This window comes from Corylus avellana, chromosome ca1 (genome assembly GCF_901000735.1).
Source record: "Corylus avellana chromosome ca1, CavTom2PMs-1.0".
Lineage (NCBI taxonomy): Eukaryota > Viridiplantae > Streptophyta > Magnoliopsida > Fagales > Betulaceae > Corylus > Corylus avellana.
The window spans coordinates 24,673,949-24,694,027 of NC_081541.1; the positions used below are offsets into that span (position 1 = coordinate 24,673,949).

General features: G+C 35.2%; 1 protein-coding gene and 2 long non-coding RNA genes across 3 annotated transcripts; 2 read left to right on the forward strand and 1 right to left on the reverse strand.

Moving 5' to 3' along the window:
- The first annotated feature begins 1,380 nt into the window (after window positions 1-1,380).
- On the forward strand, window positions 1,381-3,525 carry LOC132166814 (uncharacterized). The gene is made up of 3 exons (XR_009438620.1): window positions 1,381-1,836; window positions 2,393-2,467; window positions 3,268-3,525. It is a non-coding gene; the product is annotated as an uncharacterized LOC132166814 (long non-coding RNA).
- A 5,142-nt stretch (window positions 3,526-8,667) lies between these two features.
- LOC132166913 (pentatricopeptide repeat-containing protein At5g56310-like) lies at window positions 8,668-12,714 on the reverse strand. The gene is made up of 4 exons (XM_059577807.1): window positions 10,064-12,714; window positions 9,853-9,984; window positions 9,067-9,161; window positions 8,668-8,956 (listed from the first exon to the last, which is right to left on the reverse strand). Exon 1 carries the CDS (start codon window positions 12,445-12,447, stop codon window positions 10,927-10,929), a length of 1,521 nt encoding a protein of 506 aa, XP_059433790.1. The 5' UTR covers window positions 12,448-12,714; the 3' UTR covers window positions 8,668-8,956; window positions 9,067-9,161; window positions 9,853-9,984; window positions 10,064-10,926.
- A 700-nt stretch (window positions 12,715-13,414) lies between these two features.
- Window positions 13,415-18,253, forward strand: LOC132167246 (uncharacterized). Its single transcript, XR_009438670.1, has 4 exons — window positions 13,415-13,547; window positions 15,574-15,753; window positions 15,836-15,970; window positions 17,796-18,253. It is a non-coding gene; the product is annotated as an uncharacterized LOC132167246 (long non-coding RNA).
- The last annotated feature ends 1,826 nt before the right edge of the window (window positions 18,254-20,079 follow it).

A 20,079-nucleotide genomic window follows, 5' to 3' on the forward strand; every position in this document is an offset into this window, starting at 1 on the left:
GGCAATACAGCAAGGCAAGAGAAAGGATATGCATCATTTTATAATAAAATGATGCTATTAAAAGAAAAAATAATCAATTTTTAATATTAATATGAGCAACTATGTGAATAGTAACCAATTCGAGCCTTATACAAGCTACTCACGAGCCTAACCGAGTCGAGTTGAGCTTGCTTCGTTTAATATTTAAGCTAATATTTGTGTTTACGAAATGCCTCATTTAATAATTGAGTCGAGTTTATACGAGCCGAGCCCGAGCTCGCTCATGAGAGCTTCGCTCACTTAACACTCATAAGGACCTCATTTGATCCACCATGAGACTCTTGCTGTTATCCCAGCACCAAACATGAACATTCTTGGAGGTTCTTCTCATACTTTTGTTGCTCAATCCAATTCCATGGCCTTAACTGAGGTATGCATTTCTTTTAATCGCTTCTCTAGTTTAATTATGTTAACTTTCCTTGTATAGGCTAATTTAATACATTTTGAATATTATGGAGCTCTATCGCAAATTGTTGTTAGTTTGAAAGGTTTTTTTATATTTTTTCCTAACTTTTACAATTTAATTTTCTTTTTGAAAAGTAGGTATGCAGTTCAAATTTCGCCTACTTGCTTCTCCCAAAAAAATAAGAGAATAACTTTAATAAAATTGTGGCACAAATTAACCCCTTTGTGCCCACCAATCAATAAGTGACACCTAAGCATGAAATACATTAAGAAAAACAAACACAACCACCTAATTATATAAGGTCAATTTTTTTTTAAAAAAAAAATTAGAGGGTGGCAGCAACCCAAGTGTAGCCACCCCTAGGGGCGGAGGGTGGCAGCAAGCCGCCCCCACCTCCCTTTGGGGTGGCTCGCTAGCCACCCCCTCTCCCACTTGGGGTGGCTGGCAGCCACCCCTTCTATTTATTTATTTATTTTTTTAAAAAAAATTAATTAATTTTTTAAGTTTTTTTTGCTCATATTTGGTATGACGGGGTTGTGTTTTTATGATAAGCTGAGGGTTTAGAATGATGGCCTTAGGTGTCACCTCATGATTGGTGAGCACAAAGAAGAGAACCTTTGCGGTGAAATTTAGGGGCTGTATTTTTTGTAGGAATGATACAGCTTCAACTTGGGGCCAATTTTTTTCTTATTTCTTAAATTAAAAAAATAAGAAAAAAGTTTTTGAAGCTAATACAGTTTTTATTTTTTAAAAAAAAAAAAAAACTAAATACAGTTTTTATTTTTTTAAAAAAAAACAAAAAAAAAAGGAATAATAAAAATAAAAATTATTGTTTCAGAAATTTTTTTATTTTTAATTTTGTTATTTTTTAAAAAAATTAAAAAATAGGGCAAAATAGTTGTGACTTTACCTTTTCCCATTTTTTTTTAACGCCCGCCCCGATCCGCCCCTCAGCAAATAAAAGGAAAACCCTAGATCTAGGGTTTTAAAACCCTAGTTCTAATCTCTCGCAGTCTCACTCTCGCCGCCACCTCTCTCACTCTCGCAAGTCTCGCCGCTCCTCCTTCTCTCTAAGTTGCTCCCTGTCTCTCTTGCTGCTCCGCCGCTGCGTGCGAGAATCACAGAATCTGGGCTTATGTTTGCCACTTGAAAGCTTTTCACTGTTCAATCTCCCCCTTCCAGTCTCATAGACCCAGAACACCTCCATACCTTTCATCGGACTGAGATTGGGACCGACTTGGGGAAGCTTTGAAACCACATTCATCTGAATCGCTTTCGTTTGTCTCTGGAATCATCATCGATCGTTGAAAAGCCTAAACAATCATCTAGTCGCATTTGCCCAACAAATTCTCAAACTGCAAAGCTCTCCGATCCTACTCCTCCCACTGCAAGTAAGCCTATTCTCTCTCTCTCTCTCTTTACGATCCGTTTGCTTTCTGAGAAAATGCAAGAGAAAATTTTGATGCTTTGAATTCTTAAACCCTACCCGACCCGCCCAACCCGGCGGATAGGGTTCACTGTATTCGGGTTGCGGGTAGCATTTTACGAACCCTCTGGGTTTGGGTCGGGTAGCCGAAAAGGCCAAAACCCGCCCGAACCAAACCGTGCACGCCCAACCCGCTCCACCTGCCCCGCCCCGATTCGCACGATTTTTGCGGAAACGGGATGGATTGTGGGGCGGGTTGCGGGTAAAAATATTTTGGGCAAGCGGGTACCCGCCCCGCAAAACCCAAAACCGGCAGATAGGGTTCACTGTATTCACGTTGCGGGTAGCATTGTTCAAACCCGCTGGGTTCGGGTTGGGTAGCCGAAAACAAGAAAAAGAATTTTAGTTTTGATCAAAGCATATGTTGGGTTATATTTTTGGTCTTGTTTTTCGGTCTGATTAATATTTGTATAAGCATTAAATTCATGGGATCTAACAAGAGTTGATTTGTGCATGCACAGGCACTGCCAACACCAAACATGAACATTGGAGGTTCTTCTCGGGTTGCTCAATCCAATTCCATGGCCTTAACTGAGGTATGCATTTCTTTTAATCGTAATTATGCCAACTTTCCCTTGCTTGCTTTGTATCCTGTATTTGCATTGTATCAATTATGTCAACTTTCCCTTGCTTGCTTTGTATCCTGTATGTGTGTTATTTGTTTTTGTTCTTGCTTGTGATTTGCCTTTTAAGTAGGGGTTTCAAAAATTACTAGGAAACCGGAACCGGGTTTATATTTAATAATATATATATACCGGAACCGGGTTTATATTTTTTTTATATATATTAAAAACATTGATTTTTTTAGGATTTTTTAGCTTTTTTAGGTTATTTTTTAATTATTTGGAATAATCACAACAAAGCTTCTTTAATTTAGACTAATATATTTTTTTTTAAAATGAGCCAACTTATGAAAAAAAATGGGCTTATTTTAGGTATTGGGCCTAAAATAAGCCCAAAAACCAATTTTCTTCAAAAACCGGTTATTGGACCGGGTAAAACCGGAATCGGCCGGTAACTGGGACCCCGGTTAACCGGGGTTCCGGTTCCCAAAAATAGAGAACCAGGGTACCCCGGTTCTAGTTCCCGGTTTTGGCCAAAAACCGAGAAACCGGACCGGGTTGACACCCATACTTTTAAGGTTTCAAGAGTTCCATTTCTATTTAAGTCTAAGCATGTCGTGTCTTCAAAGTTGCACATTGGCATAGCTCACATCATCAATCATCAAACAGTCGTATAAAAGTTTAATAAATTATTTATTCAGAACCTTGGTCGTCAGTATCTAGTGGTCATAACTCTTACCAAAATAAAAACTAAATTATAAATTATTTTGCAGTGAAGCGACATCAGCAGGTGCCAGCTGTACATGGAGGGATTGCCTTGAAGTCTTGAAATTGATTCTACTGGAATCTAATTTTATGTAAATGTGTATATATATATTTATTTATATATTACTTTATCTTTTTAGTTATTATTTATGTTCCTCTAAATGTTCTCAAAAATAATTCTGAAGTTATTTGGTGGACATTACTTGTAATTTCTTTTTGGGATTCTATGAATTCTGGTAAATATTATATGTTTAAATGTTTTTTTTCTTCCTATGATTGTTGAGCTTAAACAACTTGGGCATACAAGATGGTGTCTTAAATTCTGACTGTCAAAACAAAGATGTCGAAATCCAGCCATCAAGTTGAATCGAGCGCGTCTTTTTCATTTCAGTCGGGTCGGGTCAGGTTTCCAGGTTTTCTATTCCTGAGCGCGCGCACATTACATATACATAGAAGGGGCTGCTATTGGGCCTTTTTTTTGTCCAAATTTGACGAGCTATTGGGCCTCTTTTTGATTGGCTTTGTTTTTATTTTTTTTGAAACCCTTCAATCTTTTCCCTGGCCTCTTCCTGTAAAATTATGGCCTATTTAGTTAGTTTCCCATAAGTCTTTTTTAATCATGAGTTCTACTTTGCTCATTCACTTTTGGGATCTCCTTAAGGAGGGTTGTGTAAATTACCACCTCACCTGACTCGACTAAAGGTTTCGACAAAATTGATTGGAATATTAAGTGTTTGGCACTTTAAAGAAGTTTGGTATTTTCCACAATTAGTCGTCACCAAATATGGCGACAATGCGAGATATCGCACCTCTATACCCAATTGAAGCCATGTTTGGTTGCAAGGGTGTAAAATCTAACACCTCCAATTCTAATGGCCACTAAGGGTCTATTTGGAATTGCGGTTTCAATAAGTGCGATTTTAAAAATAACGTTTTTGAAATTGCTACTTTTTAAAATCGTAAAGGCGTTCGGTAAAATAGGTTAAAAAATACATTTTTTATTAAATATTTGTTATGCGAATTCATGATTTTGGTTTAAATTTGTATTTTTCCAAATAAGCACTCCGTAGCCTGCTTATTGAAATTGCAAATTTTTTTTCCAATTTTAAATTAAGTGCTTTTTAAATCGCAGTGTTAAACGTTTTACGTTCTGCAATATCTTTTAAAACGCAGATTATTCTTGCGAAATCGCAATCTTAAACGCACCCTAAATCTTTTAGAGATTTGGACGCGTGTGCAATATCTTGTACCTCTGACGCTACACTATTAACACCAACCAATAGACCTGAAACTAAATTGACAATTGACGGTCTCAGCTCGATTTAGCACCCCTTGAAGCATCTATTTTGTTTTTGATACAAAATCTCTCTTCAAATTTTATTCAGTCATAAGTTAGATAGGTGGAATTTTTGACCTGTTTAGGTCAACGCCCATACATACTCTCAAGTTTTGCTTAAAAAAAAAAATTAAACACATCGTTTTAATTTAAACATGTAATTGTTACAACTCTAAGCACCTTGTAATCTTTTTCCATGCTCTACTCTCCTACTCTCCTTTAGCCAAACTAAGAGAGTAGACTCTCTTTTCCTTGTTTGTTTTTCTCTATTTTTTTTTTTTTTTCTTTCAAATTCATATTGATGATTTTTTATGGGCACATCAAACAGCTTTTATAATTTTTATTTTCTTCTTACACATTTTATATTTTAGTACGAACACTTTTATTTATTTTTTGATTATTCTTTTAATGGTGGCCAACTTGTCAACAAATCCTTATAATAGGACTAGAGAAGGGAGCTACATGAGATATAAAATGCTCGCTCTACTAGGATTGTAATGATCAATTATTATATATATATTGATTGTTACATCAAATAAACTTACGCATTGTAGTTATGTCTACTAATTTCTTAGGATTGAGAATCTTTGCAATTTGTAAATGTGACAAATATATTCATATGACAATATTTGAAGAACTGCCATGCATTTCAATTGTGATATATTCATGACTTAGTTATTATGTTTGTGGTTTAGATCTTATATGCTTGATTCATGTTGAACTTATTTCTCTTCTATATTAACCCTTGTAATATAATTGTGTGTGCATGTGTTTCGAGCAATATTTGTAGTTTTCCTTTTCTTTTTTTTTTGTTGCTCTATATTACCTTATCTCACAAGTAATAATTTGAAAGGTTTCAAGCTGAATAATGTGAAAAAAATAAGCTAAATCATGCCTAATTTGTTTTTTGTTTTTAGGAAATATTTGAGCCCAATTATGACAACACAGCTTGGCCAACCATCCCAAAGAAAGTTCAAGAGTGGAGCAACCTCCAAAGGAAGAAGCACCATGCTAAGAGAACCAATAAGAGGGTTTTTCCCCTAAGTCTCAACCACCAACAAGGAAGTGGCCTTCCTACTCCACTTGGATCCATGTGCAAATGGAAAAAACCAGATTTTGGATGGACAAAATTAAACACTGATGGATCTATAACTCCAAAAAGATCTGGGTTTGGTGGATTGCTTCGAGATCATATGGGTGACCCGATATGTGCTTTTGCCTCTAATGCACATGGAGATGACATATTCTTGGTCGAACTATGGGCTATAGAGAGTGGTCTTCGTCTTGCTTTGGATATGAGCATTAAGGTAATATGGGTCGAGTCTGATTCGCTAAGTGCTGTGAAGACCATTAACAACGACCAACCGTTTAGTCAAAAGGCTGCTAGTTGCTTGAAGGACATTTGGGAGCTTTTAAGGAAGTTTGAGAAGTACAAGGTTTCTCATGCATGGCGTGAAACAAATAGAGCAGCTGATCATCTTGCAAAGATGGTTCTTTTCGAAAGTGAGTATAAGGTTTTATTTCCTCCTGATTTTCCCATAGGCCTTTGCAAGATCATCAAGGACGATATAGAAGGAAAAATCTATTGTAGAGGATCCAATGAAGTTTTGTGGTGGAAACCAAAATTGTGATTGCTCAAAACACTCGGTTTGGATACAGGTAATCTTCTTGACTTATAGTAATTGTTTTGATTTAAATTTTTTGGTTTTTTTTTTTAAAAAAAAAATATATTATTTTTTGATATTTTTGTGAAAATGACTATTAGATGTTTTTTTAATTTTTAGAAAACCCATTTATATTTTTATCAAATTTTGGACGGGACACAAATTTTTATTTTATTTTTTTTATTATTCATACTTTTAGAGATTAAAAATGATTTTTAAATTTTTAATGGGGTTGTTGGGGATCCACTCAATTTGCCTTTACATGGAAGCTAACTAGGTAATCAAAGGAAAACAATCTAAATTTCTTTTCCGTGGAAACTACATCTAAATAGCTATTTGTGTGATACATTTGTTAAATTACACTCTGCAAAAAAATTCACACCTTATTAGGATCCATGCTACTACATTGAGCAAGAACCTCTCCCATAAAAATGGATATACCCCTCAGGTACGAATTATATACTTATTTTTTACTTTTCACGATCTTTATTCAATTTTTTAATAAAACATTTTACTGACTTAAGCATCGGAGTGTCTTTGGTCCTCCCGAGGACCGGTGGACATTAGGTGACTATTTTCTCTATTTTGCAGGTGACCCACTACCAGTCTGGCCGTCCAAAATAGGTGATTATTTTGTCTATTTTTAATGGGGTTATTGGGGATCATGGAGTTTTACTTAAATTTGGGGGATAAACAATTCTTTTTTTATTTTTTTAAGAAAATAGTAGCACTTCATATTGTAAATTCTTATCACTTCACATTTTTTTCTTTTTTTGAAATGATAATATCTTATCACTTCACTTGTCTCCAACATTTGTAAATGTAGTCCCCAAGAGGTAGCTCAATCGACTGGAACCACGCCTCATGAAGCGGAAGTCATTAGTTTGAATCTCCCTCACCCTTCTTGTGCGGACATATCAAAAAAAAAAAAAAAAACTTTTGTAACTGTATAGTAGCATTTTGTGTTTGGAATGTAAAGTGATAAATTTGTTTCGTAAATAAAATTTTATTTATCTTTTTACACCAAAAAAGTAGGCTTTTAACGCGTATCAAATAGGGTATGGATGGTGTAAATAAATGTTATCAAATCTTTTTTGTATATATTTGCTGCTTTAAAGCAATGCTCATTTACTAGTACTTCGGCTTTTGATTTGTCCATGTACGCCAAGCTCTCAAGATACCGGCCTTGTGAAGTTAGCATATATCTGTTTCCATTGTAAACCTTTTTTTTTTTGGGCTCAAAATGATAGAAGAATTGCAATAAAATGAGGAATATTGATCCTATTGCTTTTTTAAAAATGTTTTAATCATCATCACAACTTATAATTCTTTAGCAACTAATTAAATCAACTTATTTTCTCCAAAAGGGATTAAAAGGGGGAGTTACCCAATGCAATCACATCCTCTATAGAAAAATGCCATAATAATTACACGGATTATATAATTAACATTTGATCAAATTGCTCTTTTTTAAGGTTTAGAAGTTATCAAACCACTACCTAAGGTTCACACTCATATCAAATAACTTGTTCTATTTTCATGAGAAATAATTGGTGTCAAAATTTTTGTCCATATTTTCCCTATATCATCTTTAAAATCAACTATTAAATTTGTGGACTTATGTGGATTCTACATAAGTCGATTATAGATTTCACAAATCTAATGGTTGATCTATTAAATTTGTAATAAAATATAGGAAAAATATGGGCAAATTATTAAGACTAATTATTTCTCTATTTGCATTCTATTAAACTTTTAGCAATGATGTCATATCATGTCCAATAAAATGAAGACGTGTTTTAGGACCGTTCAAAATAACCCACATGAAAACACAGACAAATAAGCTAAAACTTAAAAAGATTAAACAAATAAATTAATTAATTAAATTAAATAAAAAGGCGGAGTTGTGGAAGAGTAGAGGGGGCAAGTCTCGTGAAAAAGATTTAAGATGTGCCACTCTGAAACAAGTTCCCACCATGCTTCTCTCTCTTTCTCCTTTAATCTCTTTTCTTCTCCTGTGCATGGGCAAAAAAGTACCACTTCTTAACGTTACTAGACTTCGGCATTGCTTTAATTGGGTTGTTGGTGATTGTTCTATTAGTTGTGAATAAGTGATTGAAGCAAAAACTTCATCATAGTTTTAGCTTTAGTTTAAATCTTGGGAGGTGGAAGAAAGCTCAAGAATGGCCGAGCTAGTTTGGCAATTGGGGAAAAGAAGGCTCAATGTTGAGCGCCTATATTACATAATAATCATGAGTGCACAAAAAAAAAAAAAAAACATATTCATGGCTATTTATGTAGGCGGGGGGCTGTTTGCTATAGGTCCTAAAATCAGGGGTTGAAGCACAGATTTCGCACGAGAAAGACTTCACTGGGTAAAAACCTAGTTTTCATCTTGGACTACAAGAAGCATCAACCTCTATGTTTATTCTCTAACATAAAGATAGGGATTAAATGATGCAGCTTAAGTAATATGACACATTTAGTGCATGACTTTTGCAAAAACATTGCAAGCACTCCTAGCTATCTTGTTGAAGAATCTGGTGTAGTAAACATGCAAATAACAAAACTCACTTGGCAACTTTCTCTGGTGTGACATATAACAGCCTGACAATAATCAGAACTTAGTTCTCTCAGAATCTCATGTTGTTCTGCCCACTCCATATTGGCACTTAAGTAAGCAGCAGGTTTGTTTGCCTATAATTCAACAAAAAAGCAAACATAAATGTTTTTTGTTAAATAAGCAGACCATAAATGCTCCAGATGAAAGTAAAGGCTGTAAAAGTCAGCAATACAGCAAACATAACCTGTGATAGATGCATTATCTGATCTTGGATAAGTGACACGTGGGGAGAAATTACAAACATTATACCTGGACAAATAAGAGCACTAGAGCAGAGAGCTGCAAGATAACAAAATTCAAAAGTGTCAACTCCTATAATGTAAACCACAGACAATTTAATTTCCTGATATTACAAACATAAAAAAATGGAAAACTTCACTTACTATCCTGATCTTTCATCACCTTTATAATTATAACCTTAAACTTTAAAAGTGTCAATTTAGGATAACCATCTATCAGAAGTTTGCAATTTCAATCCTCCCGTTAAAATTCAGCATTAAATCAAACAGTTAATGAGTAAAATTCCCAAAATTCCCTTAAGATATTTATAAATTATAAAAATAGCTTGAATTTGGACATGGATATTTTGGGAATTTCACTTTTTTCTTTAGGATTTAACATGAATTTGGATGGGAGGGTTGATATTGCATACTTCTAAAAAATGGTTATCTTAAATTGACGCTTTTTTTAACTTTAAGAGTATGATTGCAAAAGTAATAAAAGATTAAGGGTGGTAATTGAAGTTTTTCCAAAACAAATAAAGAAACTAAAAATCTTGCACCTAAGAAAAGGAAAAAAAGGATTCCCACAAAATCAATGATGTAATTGACCATACATGAGTAAACCATACACTATGAATAACTGAAAACTTCGATGGCAAAACCATAAAACATGTTCTGATAATGAAACTAGTAGTCAGTGTATTAATTAAAAATCATAACTCATAAGAGCTTTTCAAAAAAAAATATACCTGATATGTAACTCTTTACCCCTCAAGTTGGTATTAAAACAAAAACATCATAACCCCACTCATTGTAGCATTAATGACCTATCTTTGGTTGGGGCGAAATGAGTGGTTCCCAAATACTTTCTTGTTATTGGCCTGAAAGTGGAAGTAGGCAAACAACAATCAGGATGACATCTATGAAAATAAGAAACTTGACAATAATTCAGATGAGCACCTCCAGCTCCTTTGTCCAAGGGAAGTTCCCACTACTATACTTTTAGTCATTAGAACCTTCAATATAATTAAATTCAACATACTTAGGGATGTATGGTTCCCTCTCCATAGGGCCAGAAGAAATACCAAACCTATCTACAGAAGAGAATGAAACTGATGATGAATTCCACCCTTCATACCCTCCTGTCTCATTTGGTAGATTAACTTGGGCATCACATCTCATTGAAGTCCTCAATGTTGCTGCTTCAGGTGTTTCATATTGAAAAGACCTGGTTAGCTACCGTGGATGCAGAATAGTGTGATCTTTGTCTTACTCATAGACTGAATTGGCACAGAGATACCCATCAAGCAGCTGAATTTGCTTATTCAGCTGTAATTTATATAAACATATGGTGCAGGATGATGAAAAATGTCACTTCAACATATCACCAAGGAAGCAGGGGAATACAAGGACTTGCCTTGCATCCTATTATTTTAATTACCAATAATCTCCGCAGGAGCAAGACCCGTCTTTAAGTTGATGGAATCGATTTACATCTCTCGCAATTATCTCCCGTCCATAAATTTTTTAGTTGAACTTGGTGGCTGTGTGACAATCCCACAAATTCGAAGGTTTTTTGGTCACACGGAGAACTACTCTAGGACTAGCATTTAAAAGCCCAAATGCAATGGCTAGCTTTTTGCTGCAGATGAGGTTATATTCTTTCTCCTCTTGGCTAACATCATGCAAAACAAAAGTAGTATCAGGTATGTAACCAGCCGCCTTAAATCCTCTTAGGCAATGCCTCTAAAAACAAATAAATTTCGTTTACTTGAGCGTGAGATGTATCTCTACCAATAAACAAATGGGCTTTCCCATTTAACCTAAATCCAACTGCATCCAGGACTTTTCTTCATGCCTCGACATTTTAGAAGCGCTCTCAAATTGTCCACCTCCTTCCACATGCCGACCTCAGCATACATATTTGAAAGCAGGACATAATTCCCACTATTTTCCGGTTCCAAGACAAACAACTTTCTAGCAGCAATTTCTGCAATTTCCAAATTGCGGTGGCTTTGACAAGCAAACAACAATGCACCCCATACGCTTGGTCCTGCTTGCATTGGCATTTTATCAATAAGCTCTTTTGCTTCCACCAAGCGCCCGGCACGACCCAGAAGATCAACAATGCAAGCATAATGTTCAACTCTTGGCTCAACAGAGTATAATGTGTTCATACAATTGAAGTAATTTAAGCCAACATCAACAAGACCTGAATGGTTGCATCCAGATAATAACCCTATAAATGTGATGTTATCAGGCTGAATGCCCGCTCTGATCATTTCCTCAAAAGTCCATACACATTCCATTCCACATCCATGAGAGGTGTAAGCAGTTATCATAGTATTCCAAGCAACCAAATTCTTTTCACGTTGACCTATCCTATCAAAACATTGACGAGCATCAGCAAGGCTTCCACATTTAGCATACATTCCAACAAGTGCTGTCTGTACAGAGGCATTCGAACCCAAACCAAGCCCATTGGCAAAGTCATGAATCCGTCTCCCTTGCTCAAGAGCAGCTGAATCTGCACACGCAGGAAGCACACTCATTATTGTTACCCAATTAGGCTTTACCTCCGAATCTTCTTTCAACATCTCAAACACACGCAACGCCTGGTCAGCCAACCCGTTCTGAGCATACCCTGATATCATAGCAGTCCAAGAAACAATATTTCTACACGGCATTGTCCTAAACAAATCCTCAGCAACATAAATTTCCCCCTCCCTCATATACCCCGCAATTAAAGCATTCCAGGACGAAATATCTCTCACAGTCATTTTATCAAACAACTTGCGGGCATCTGCGAATTCACCACATTTCACATACATATCAATCAAAGAAGTCCCAACATACATATCAAACTCAAACCCAATTCTCAAACTCTGCCCATGAACACATTTTCCCATCCAACGACTCGACAACTCGGCGCAAGACTTGAGCACAAAGGGGAACGTAAAGTTATCACCCTTAACTCCCAGAGAGTGCATTCGAAAGTAAATCCCAATGGTTATCTCGAAACACCCATACCGAGCACAAGCCCGAAGTATCGAATTATATAAAAGAGCAGTTGGGCTACTGATCATGTGAAATACAGCCATAGCCGAGTTAAGATTGCCAGAGCTCGCATACATTGCGACCATCTTGGCGGCGAGGAAGGCATTGGGTTCGACCCCACGAAGGGCCATGTGGGCATGCACTTGTTGGCCCAGTTTTAAGAGGTTGTGGCCAGTCAAGAACTGGAAAATGGGTGCATAGGATAGGATGTGAGGCCGGACATGGTTGAGTAATGGCTCCAAGAGGGTACATAAGGCTGTTCGAGTGAGGGTCTTGGAGTAGAGCATTCGATCGGTGGAGGTCGGAGAGAAGCAATTTGCTACAAACACAACACGAACAATTATACCACTACCACTTTTTCAAATATATTGCAAGCTTTTCCTAACACTCTGTTGGGTCATGGATCAGCCATACTAAGCCCAACAAAACAATTATTTGGCCCACAAAACCTCTATGGCCTCGGTTGTGGGTCTTTGGCGACTCATGAGCCGTGAGTTTGTGGCCATGGAGGTTGGTCTTCCATGGCCGGGCACTCGCCAATGCCATGGCTGTGGAGGTTGACTAACCATGGGTATGGATTTTTTTTTTTTTTTTGTTTAATTTTTTTATTTGAGGGCTATAATTGTATTTTGCGTTTGTTTCTATTATTTATTTGATGAAAAACCTAATAGAGGTCTTGATTTACAAATGTTCAAAGCACATGTCTTAAATTCATCAAATTGGAAATTGGGTTCTCAAAATTCAAAACATGATGGCACAATTGGTGCGACATATTTTCCCTTTATTTTTTTAATCATTTATTATTATCATTTTTCATGAGTTATGTTGGTTCTGTTCTTTTCAGTTGGCTTTTGTTTCTCCATGGTTGTGGAATATAAGAACTGATCTGAATGTATAGATTCTTAAAAGAATGATTAATATTAGACGGGTGGCCGGGTTACTTGATGATATTAAGGTTTATTGGTTCTTTAAAGTTTGATTCATTGGACAAGATTTCTGGTGAGAAATAGTACTTAAAACAACTACTGCTGCATAAACAGGCAACTGAATAATTTTTGTGCGTGTATGTGGTCTAAAGAAACAAAGAAATTAAAGTTAAAATGTTATTAATGAAATTGAATTTTGTTAAACTTTTTTTGGTGAATAATAACTTATTGAAAAGTACACGAAAAATATACAATAGACGCAATTTAATGGTTTCTCATTCTCAATTTGAACTTGCTAATGGATTTGTCTACTACTTGGACAGGAAACACTGCTGTGCAACAATAAGTCTCTTTTTACCAATTAGGGAAAACATGGTGGTGAAGCTACTGTGAAGGCTGTAAGGTTGATTGCAGATCATGTGAAAGCTAATAATTGCCAGTTGCATCCTGATTTTGTTGAGGTACAAGTTTTTTTTTTTTTAGTTTTAAATTGATTTGTAACTGATGCTTGTACTTGAGTCAATCCTTTGTTTAGCTGATTTGAATTGGTTTTGCATTCACTGGATGTGAATTACTTGGGAAAGAAACTCTGGTTCATGCTCCGAATCGAGCTTTCTTTTCGGCTGTTGTATAGACAGATTATAGCTGCAAAGAGGTTTCCCTACATATACAATCAAAAGCTATACAAAATAGACTTATAACTGTTCGTACCTTTGGCTAATCTTCACTTAGAATCAATGATCAGCTATTAAGAAAGCATATTCTTGGTTTATAGAGTAGCTTATTCTTTTAAAGTCTTGGGTTGTATAGCTTCATTGATATTTTTCTGCTCTTTGCTATTTATACTTTTATGTATTCATCACTGTTGATCTTTTGGTTTCTTATTGATCTTGTGTATTGACTGAGCTGACGACCAGACGCACCTAGCATGTTTGGAAAGTGAGTTGGTTGCATACCAAATTAAGTTTTCTGCTTGGAAAAAGTTTTTATATTCGCACTCCAATTTAACCGATGTAATTTGGAATAAATGCCCCGTCCTTCGAATAATGACTAATGACATGTATTCATTAGTTATTATTTTACATAATTTCGTAATCTGAAGTCAAGTTCTCTTGCATCTACCCAATGTAAATGCAAATAAGCTTTCTTAAAATGTTAGGTATCTTTCAAATAAGTTTTTCAGGATGCTAAGAATTATCTTGGATTTTGGTTTGTGGTTGGTTTTTCATGATCCGGCAAAGTTTTATATGCAAAGTGATCGAAGCCAAGGAAACATGCGAGCACAAGAAATTTATGTCTTTCTTATCGCTTGGTTTCTCTTTCTACTCCGAGTTTTTCTTGATTTTTCTTTTCAGTTATTTTAGTTCTTTCTTTCTTTTTTCCTTCTTTTTTTTTAGTTATTTCTTTTGAAAGAGAAATATGAGCAGTACATTACTGTATTTTTGATGCATGATTGTAAAAAGCTTGGTGTGTCCTAGGGGAGCTTGTAAACAGCTTACCATGGTTTCTGTCTCTAAAATATTTTCTCCATTGAAATCCCTTAAATATACCAAATTTGCTCAAAATTTTTGACTCATAGTACTGGATGCAAATATGCCAAGCAGTTTTTGAACCAATTATGTTCTAAAATTTTAATCTTTCGTACTAGGAAAACCCAGTCCTTTATATTCATCAGTCTAAAGCTTATATAGTAGTTGTCAATGTAAAAGTTGTGCTATGATGTGCAAAAGGACTTGCCAATGCTCTTTGGACAAAATGCTAGCTCCTTCCATAAAACAAGGGGTTGGGGTATCATAGGTTCAATCCCATATAAGTGTATGAGTGTCTACCTATTGAAGAAAAAAAAATGGATGTACAAAAAGTCTTGGACAAAGTAACTCCATCTACTCCTAACAGGATGATGCGTCTTGTGGAACAAATTTGTGTGTGTGTGGTGACACTGGGTTTAGATGGTCAAGTTGAAAATCCCCGATACATACATTCATAAGAATCATAACATGTGCCAGGTTCCAATCGAACTTCTTAAAGTGATATGGTTGTGGAAGTGATTATTAAGGTAGTAGGATTAAGATGATTGGGAAAGAAATGAAAGAACCTGAACCAAACTAGGGGCATTACTGTAATTACGATTGTGAATGTCTACAATGACGAAAATATTCTTATTCCATATAATCATTCGCACCATATCTTGCAATGGAAGAAAATCTTTATGATTTTTTGACAACTTATTAAAAATATATGTTAACTGGAAGTCAAGATAAAGATATGTAAGAGGGTAAATTGGTTTTGGACTCCTTTTCTCAACATTTATTTAGAGAAGTGTTTGCGAAATAAGTTTCCTGCATATTAGTATCCCAATATGCTATAAATAATTGAAGTAGGATGTAAATCTAGAACCAAGCTGTATATTAAAAAATTATTCTGCTTTGGATTACTTTCTTGCGTAACTTTTATCTCTGGTCGTTACTGTTTTAACTACTTTCTCAGGTTTTCTTGTCCTTGTCGTTTGATGATGATCTTGGGAGGCCTGAAAAACCAAATGAGGATAATAATAGAGTGAAAAACAAGAAAAATAGAAAAAGAAAGAATCTTGAGGAGCCAAGTCAATTGCAAGAAAGTGACAAAAAGAAAAGTAGGAAACAGTTGATGACAAAGATGAGAGGGGAGGTATTCCTTTATCCATAAGAAACATTACCTTCTTAATTTTTGTTCTTTCTGATTTAATTGTTCATTGTCATGCTTTATACAGGTTACTGCTGATTATAAGGCAGTTTCTTTTACCCCAGATGTGATGGAGCGGAGAAGGATGCAATCAGAGACTTTCTGCTGTATTTGAGACACATTTTCGCATTTTGAAACATTCCATTCAGCAAACGGTTGCCAGGTGTGTTCCAATGTTATTACTAGAAATAGTGGAGCTTAATATGAATTCCCTAATCCAATATGGTCTGTCAATAAGAAGCTAGTTAGTTCATGTGCATAAATTGGAGCAAGTGGGAGTTGATCCACTCTCGATTGGGCTCAGAGTCTCAGAGTGGTTTTTAGGTCAACACTCCTGAATCCAATTGATGGGATTCGACTCTGCCTTATGCTTGCGAGTCAAGGCAACTGACCACCTGTCCAATTGTTTTGGTTATTATTTGTTGCATGTTTATATCTCAGAAATAGTTTATTTGCAATGGCTTTCATGTACACATCTTTTACATGTAATTGAATGCAAATGCACATAATATCGTGCTTGGGGATGCTCTTGATTCTTAAGTACACTGGAAATTGATGCTTAGGCCTGCTGTTGTCACTTTGGGTATAATTAGGTTTACATTTTTGTTGGTCCTGCTGGATTGTATGCTACTTTATGGTTATGTATGATATAGTCATAACTATGGTTTGTCAAAAAGAAGTTGTACTGTAGAAAGAGAAATGCTAGGTGTACTAAATCTTTTACTAACAGAGGCTTACTAACGTGATGTGTAACTCATTCATTGGTACTCGTTACATTTTTCTTAATTAATTATTTTGTTTTTTTCCAATGAATGAGCTACACATCATGTTAGTAAAAAATTTAGTACCTCTAGCATTTCTCTTCTAAAAAACCCAATAGAAAGAAATTTTTTTTTGGTTTGGTTTTATTGAGTTTTGTATACTAATGCTTTGGCTCATGGTTAGGGATTTGGCATCATTATTTTTAGGGGAAAGTCCACATATCTTCCTCAAACTACCAAAAATTGTCAATGTTTCCTCAAATGGTGAAACTACCATAAAATAAAAACAAAAAATGCTAAAACTTCTAGAAAATCCCTAAAACTAAAATATATATATAATCCAAGGGTTGGCCAAAAAAAAAAAAAAAAAAATTGTTTTGAAAAAAAATATATATCTTTTTGTTAGTCTTGGGGGGGGAGGGGGACATTAATAATGTTTTGGTAGTTTGGGGAGAACATTATCACAATTGAAAGTTTGTGGGAGACATTGTCAATTGGGTAGTAGTTTGAAAGAGGTACGTGGACTTACCCTTATTTTTAAGTTGTTTCTGGCTTGGATGAAGAGCAATCTGAGCCTGGATTTCAAACCACTTTTGTCCCAAACAAAGCCTGTTCTTATTATCATGCAATCAAAACCTGATTTGTTTGATATCATATTACTAATAGTGGGCAAGTCTGAATTTTCATTTTCCTTATACTGAGCTTTTGTATTACTGCTACTGATTTAGTTAATTCTTCATGTATTCTGTGGTATTGGTTTCTTAGTTGACATCTTCCAAATTGTTTTATCAATAGGTAATTTTATGTTTTCTCTGTTACAGTCTTCCCAACTTCTTTACCTATAGGCAATTTGATGATTTGTTTGTTTGATTTTTTTGACAACATAGACTTTCTTGTTGCTATATATGAATTCATTAGATTATGTGTTCTATGTGAGAGCACCTAGGTTTGAAAATATTGGAGTTAGGACCCTGGTTCAATAGAGTGATTAATAATTTGGAAATAATGTCTGGAAGAGTGCTCAATTTCATTAAATTTGGATATGCAATGAATTGAGTCCTCATTTATACTCGATTGACCTGAGCCATAAGTTTTTTTTTTTTTTTTTTTTCTAGTGTTTTTGTTTTCCTTAAAGGTTAATGTTCAGACAGATTTTTTTGGTTAAAGTTCGTATTGCATTTTATATGAATTAGACTAGCTAATATTCTCTCTTATTTTCTTCCTAAGCCATGGAGAAAATGGCAATCCAGTTTCTGGTGAATCTGGGTCCCACCCGCTGCTCGCACCATGTCTGAAAGGATTAGGAAAATTCTCGCATCAAATTGACTTAGACTTCATGGGCGATCTTATGAATTATCTAAAAAAAGCTTGCTTCTGGTGGTAGCAACCCTGGCAATTGTCAGAAAAATTTTAATTGCTTTACAGTATCTGAGGGCCTCCAATGCTGCATCGTTGCCTTTAAAGTGATGAAGAGCAATCTCGACGCCTTGAATGTTGATTTACAGGACTTTTTTGTTCAGCTTTACAATCTTATACTTGATTACAAGCCTGGAAGGTTAGTAGCAATCATGCCAACTCCATAGTGTTGCTTTGGATGCACATACTCTATACTGCTTGCTTTAAGAAAATGTTCTCTTTTTAAATAAAAACTTAAATGCTTAGCTGCGAAAGCTTTGTGATATGATCCTGCTTTAACGTATTACAATCTCTTTCTTGAGTTCTCAGCCCTTATATTTTTTTAATCGGGCTTTTGTTTTAAATTCTTGAGAGATGTTTTTACACCTACTTATCTGAATAGCATTTAGTTCACTTTTCTGCACTATTGGTGAAAGAAATAATACATATTTCCCCCTCCCCCGTGTCAATTACTTATAAAGAGTAATGTTAAAAACTACACTTTGATTCCATAACTATCTCACAATGTTGATGTAGCAGTCCCAACCAACCTTTTAAGTTTTTTATTTTTATTTTTAATAAGGACAGATTCAAGGGTTAGTTGAAACTGCTACAGTAGCATTGTGGGATAAAAATGCAGTTTCTAACATTACTTAAAAAAAAAAAAAAAAAAAACAGATCTATGACACCTATACATTCATGTGTACCATAGTATTGAAAAATGGAAACTGTCTTTTCTTTTTTTAAAGATTAATTGCAGCTATCAGCCCTAAGTTAAAAGGGTCATATGCAATGTTCCCTAAGCTATAAATTTTGCAATTAATTCCTTACTTTGAGATTTGTTTATAATATCTATGCCATTGTGCAAATCAGTGGGTTGAGGTGAGGTGAGGTCTTGTTTCTTTTCTTCTTCTTCATCATCATCATCATCATATTCTTCTATATATATATATTTTATAACTAAATCAATTTCATTAAAAAGTGCAGAGGGTCGCAACTCATGTACAGAGAGAGTATACATGATAGATCTTAGAAGGGAGAAAAAGAAACAAAAGTACAAAATTTTCATAAAACTAAAAAAGTGAAGAGTATTATATACTACCATCCATGCATAAATAGATCTAAACATGATGGATTTTAATTCTACCACGGAAATCTCACGATCTCTAAAGCTTCTTGTGTATCTCCAAATGCACCACATTAAGCACAAATGAGCCATCTTCCAAACTTTAATATTTTACGCCTTCCCACATGTTCTCTCCAACTATCCAACAATTACCTTTCTTGGCATAATCCACTCTACACCAAAGAATAGCACAACCCATAACTCTCATGCCACCTTACAATGAAAAAGATCTATGGATTTTCCTTTTCTCTTACACATACAACACTAGTCTACCACTATGACTTTCATCTTCCTCAAGTTATTCAAAGTTAAGATCCTCCCTAGATATGTAGTCCATAAAAAAAAATGCCTCTCAAATGAGCCTTACCTTTCCAAATACTCTTCCAAGGAAATGGGAAGCCTACAAGAATGGATAGCGCATGATAACTTTATACTTCCACCATTTGGAGGGGGTCCAACATATTTTATTCTTTGTCCCTTGTCGTAGCCTGATAAAGAACAAAAGACCAAAGAAATAAGTTACCAAATTCACCTTCAAATTTTGCACGGGTTTGGTAAATGATATATTCCATTGAGCCAAACCTCGTACATCATCCACATCTCTGAAGGAAACGAATTTTGATTAAATTTATCTTCGACCCTGAAATTGCTTCAAATGATAAGAAAAGGCAACTCAAGTGACAGAGATGTTCATGATTTGCCTCACAAAAGATCAAGGTATCATTCGCAAACAAAAGATGAGATACTAGAAGTTTTGCATTAGTCCTCTACCCCACTGAAAACCTTGATGAAAGCCCCCTTTCCACGGTGATTGACATTCTACTCAAAATCCTCAATAACAATCACAAACAATAGCGGAGATAAAAGGATCCTGTCTCAATCCACAAAAACTTTGAAAAAGCCCAAAAGGAGATCCATTAACTAGAATTGAGACCACACTGTAGAAATACAATGAGCTATCCATGCTATCCATTTCTCCCCAAAGCCATA

Coding starts and splice junctions, on each gene's coding strand:
- LOC132166913 (XM_059577807.1), bottom strand. CDS start 12,447: ATGCTCTACTCCAAGACCCTCACTCGAACAGCCTTATGTACCCTCTTG.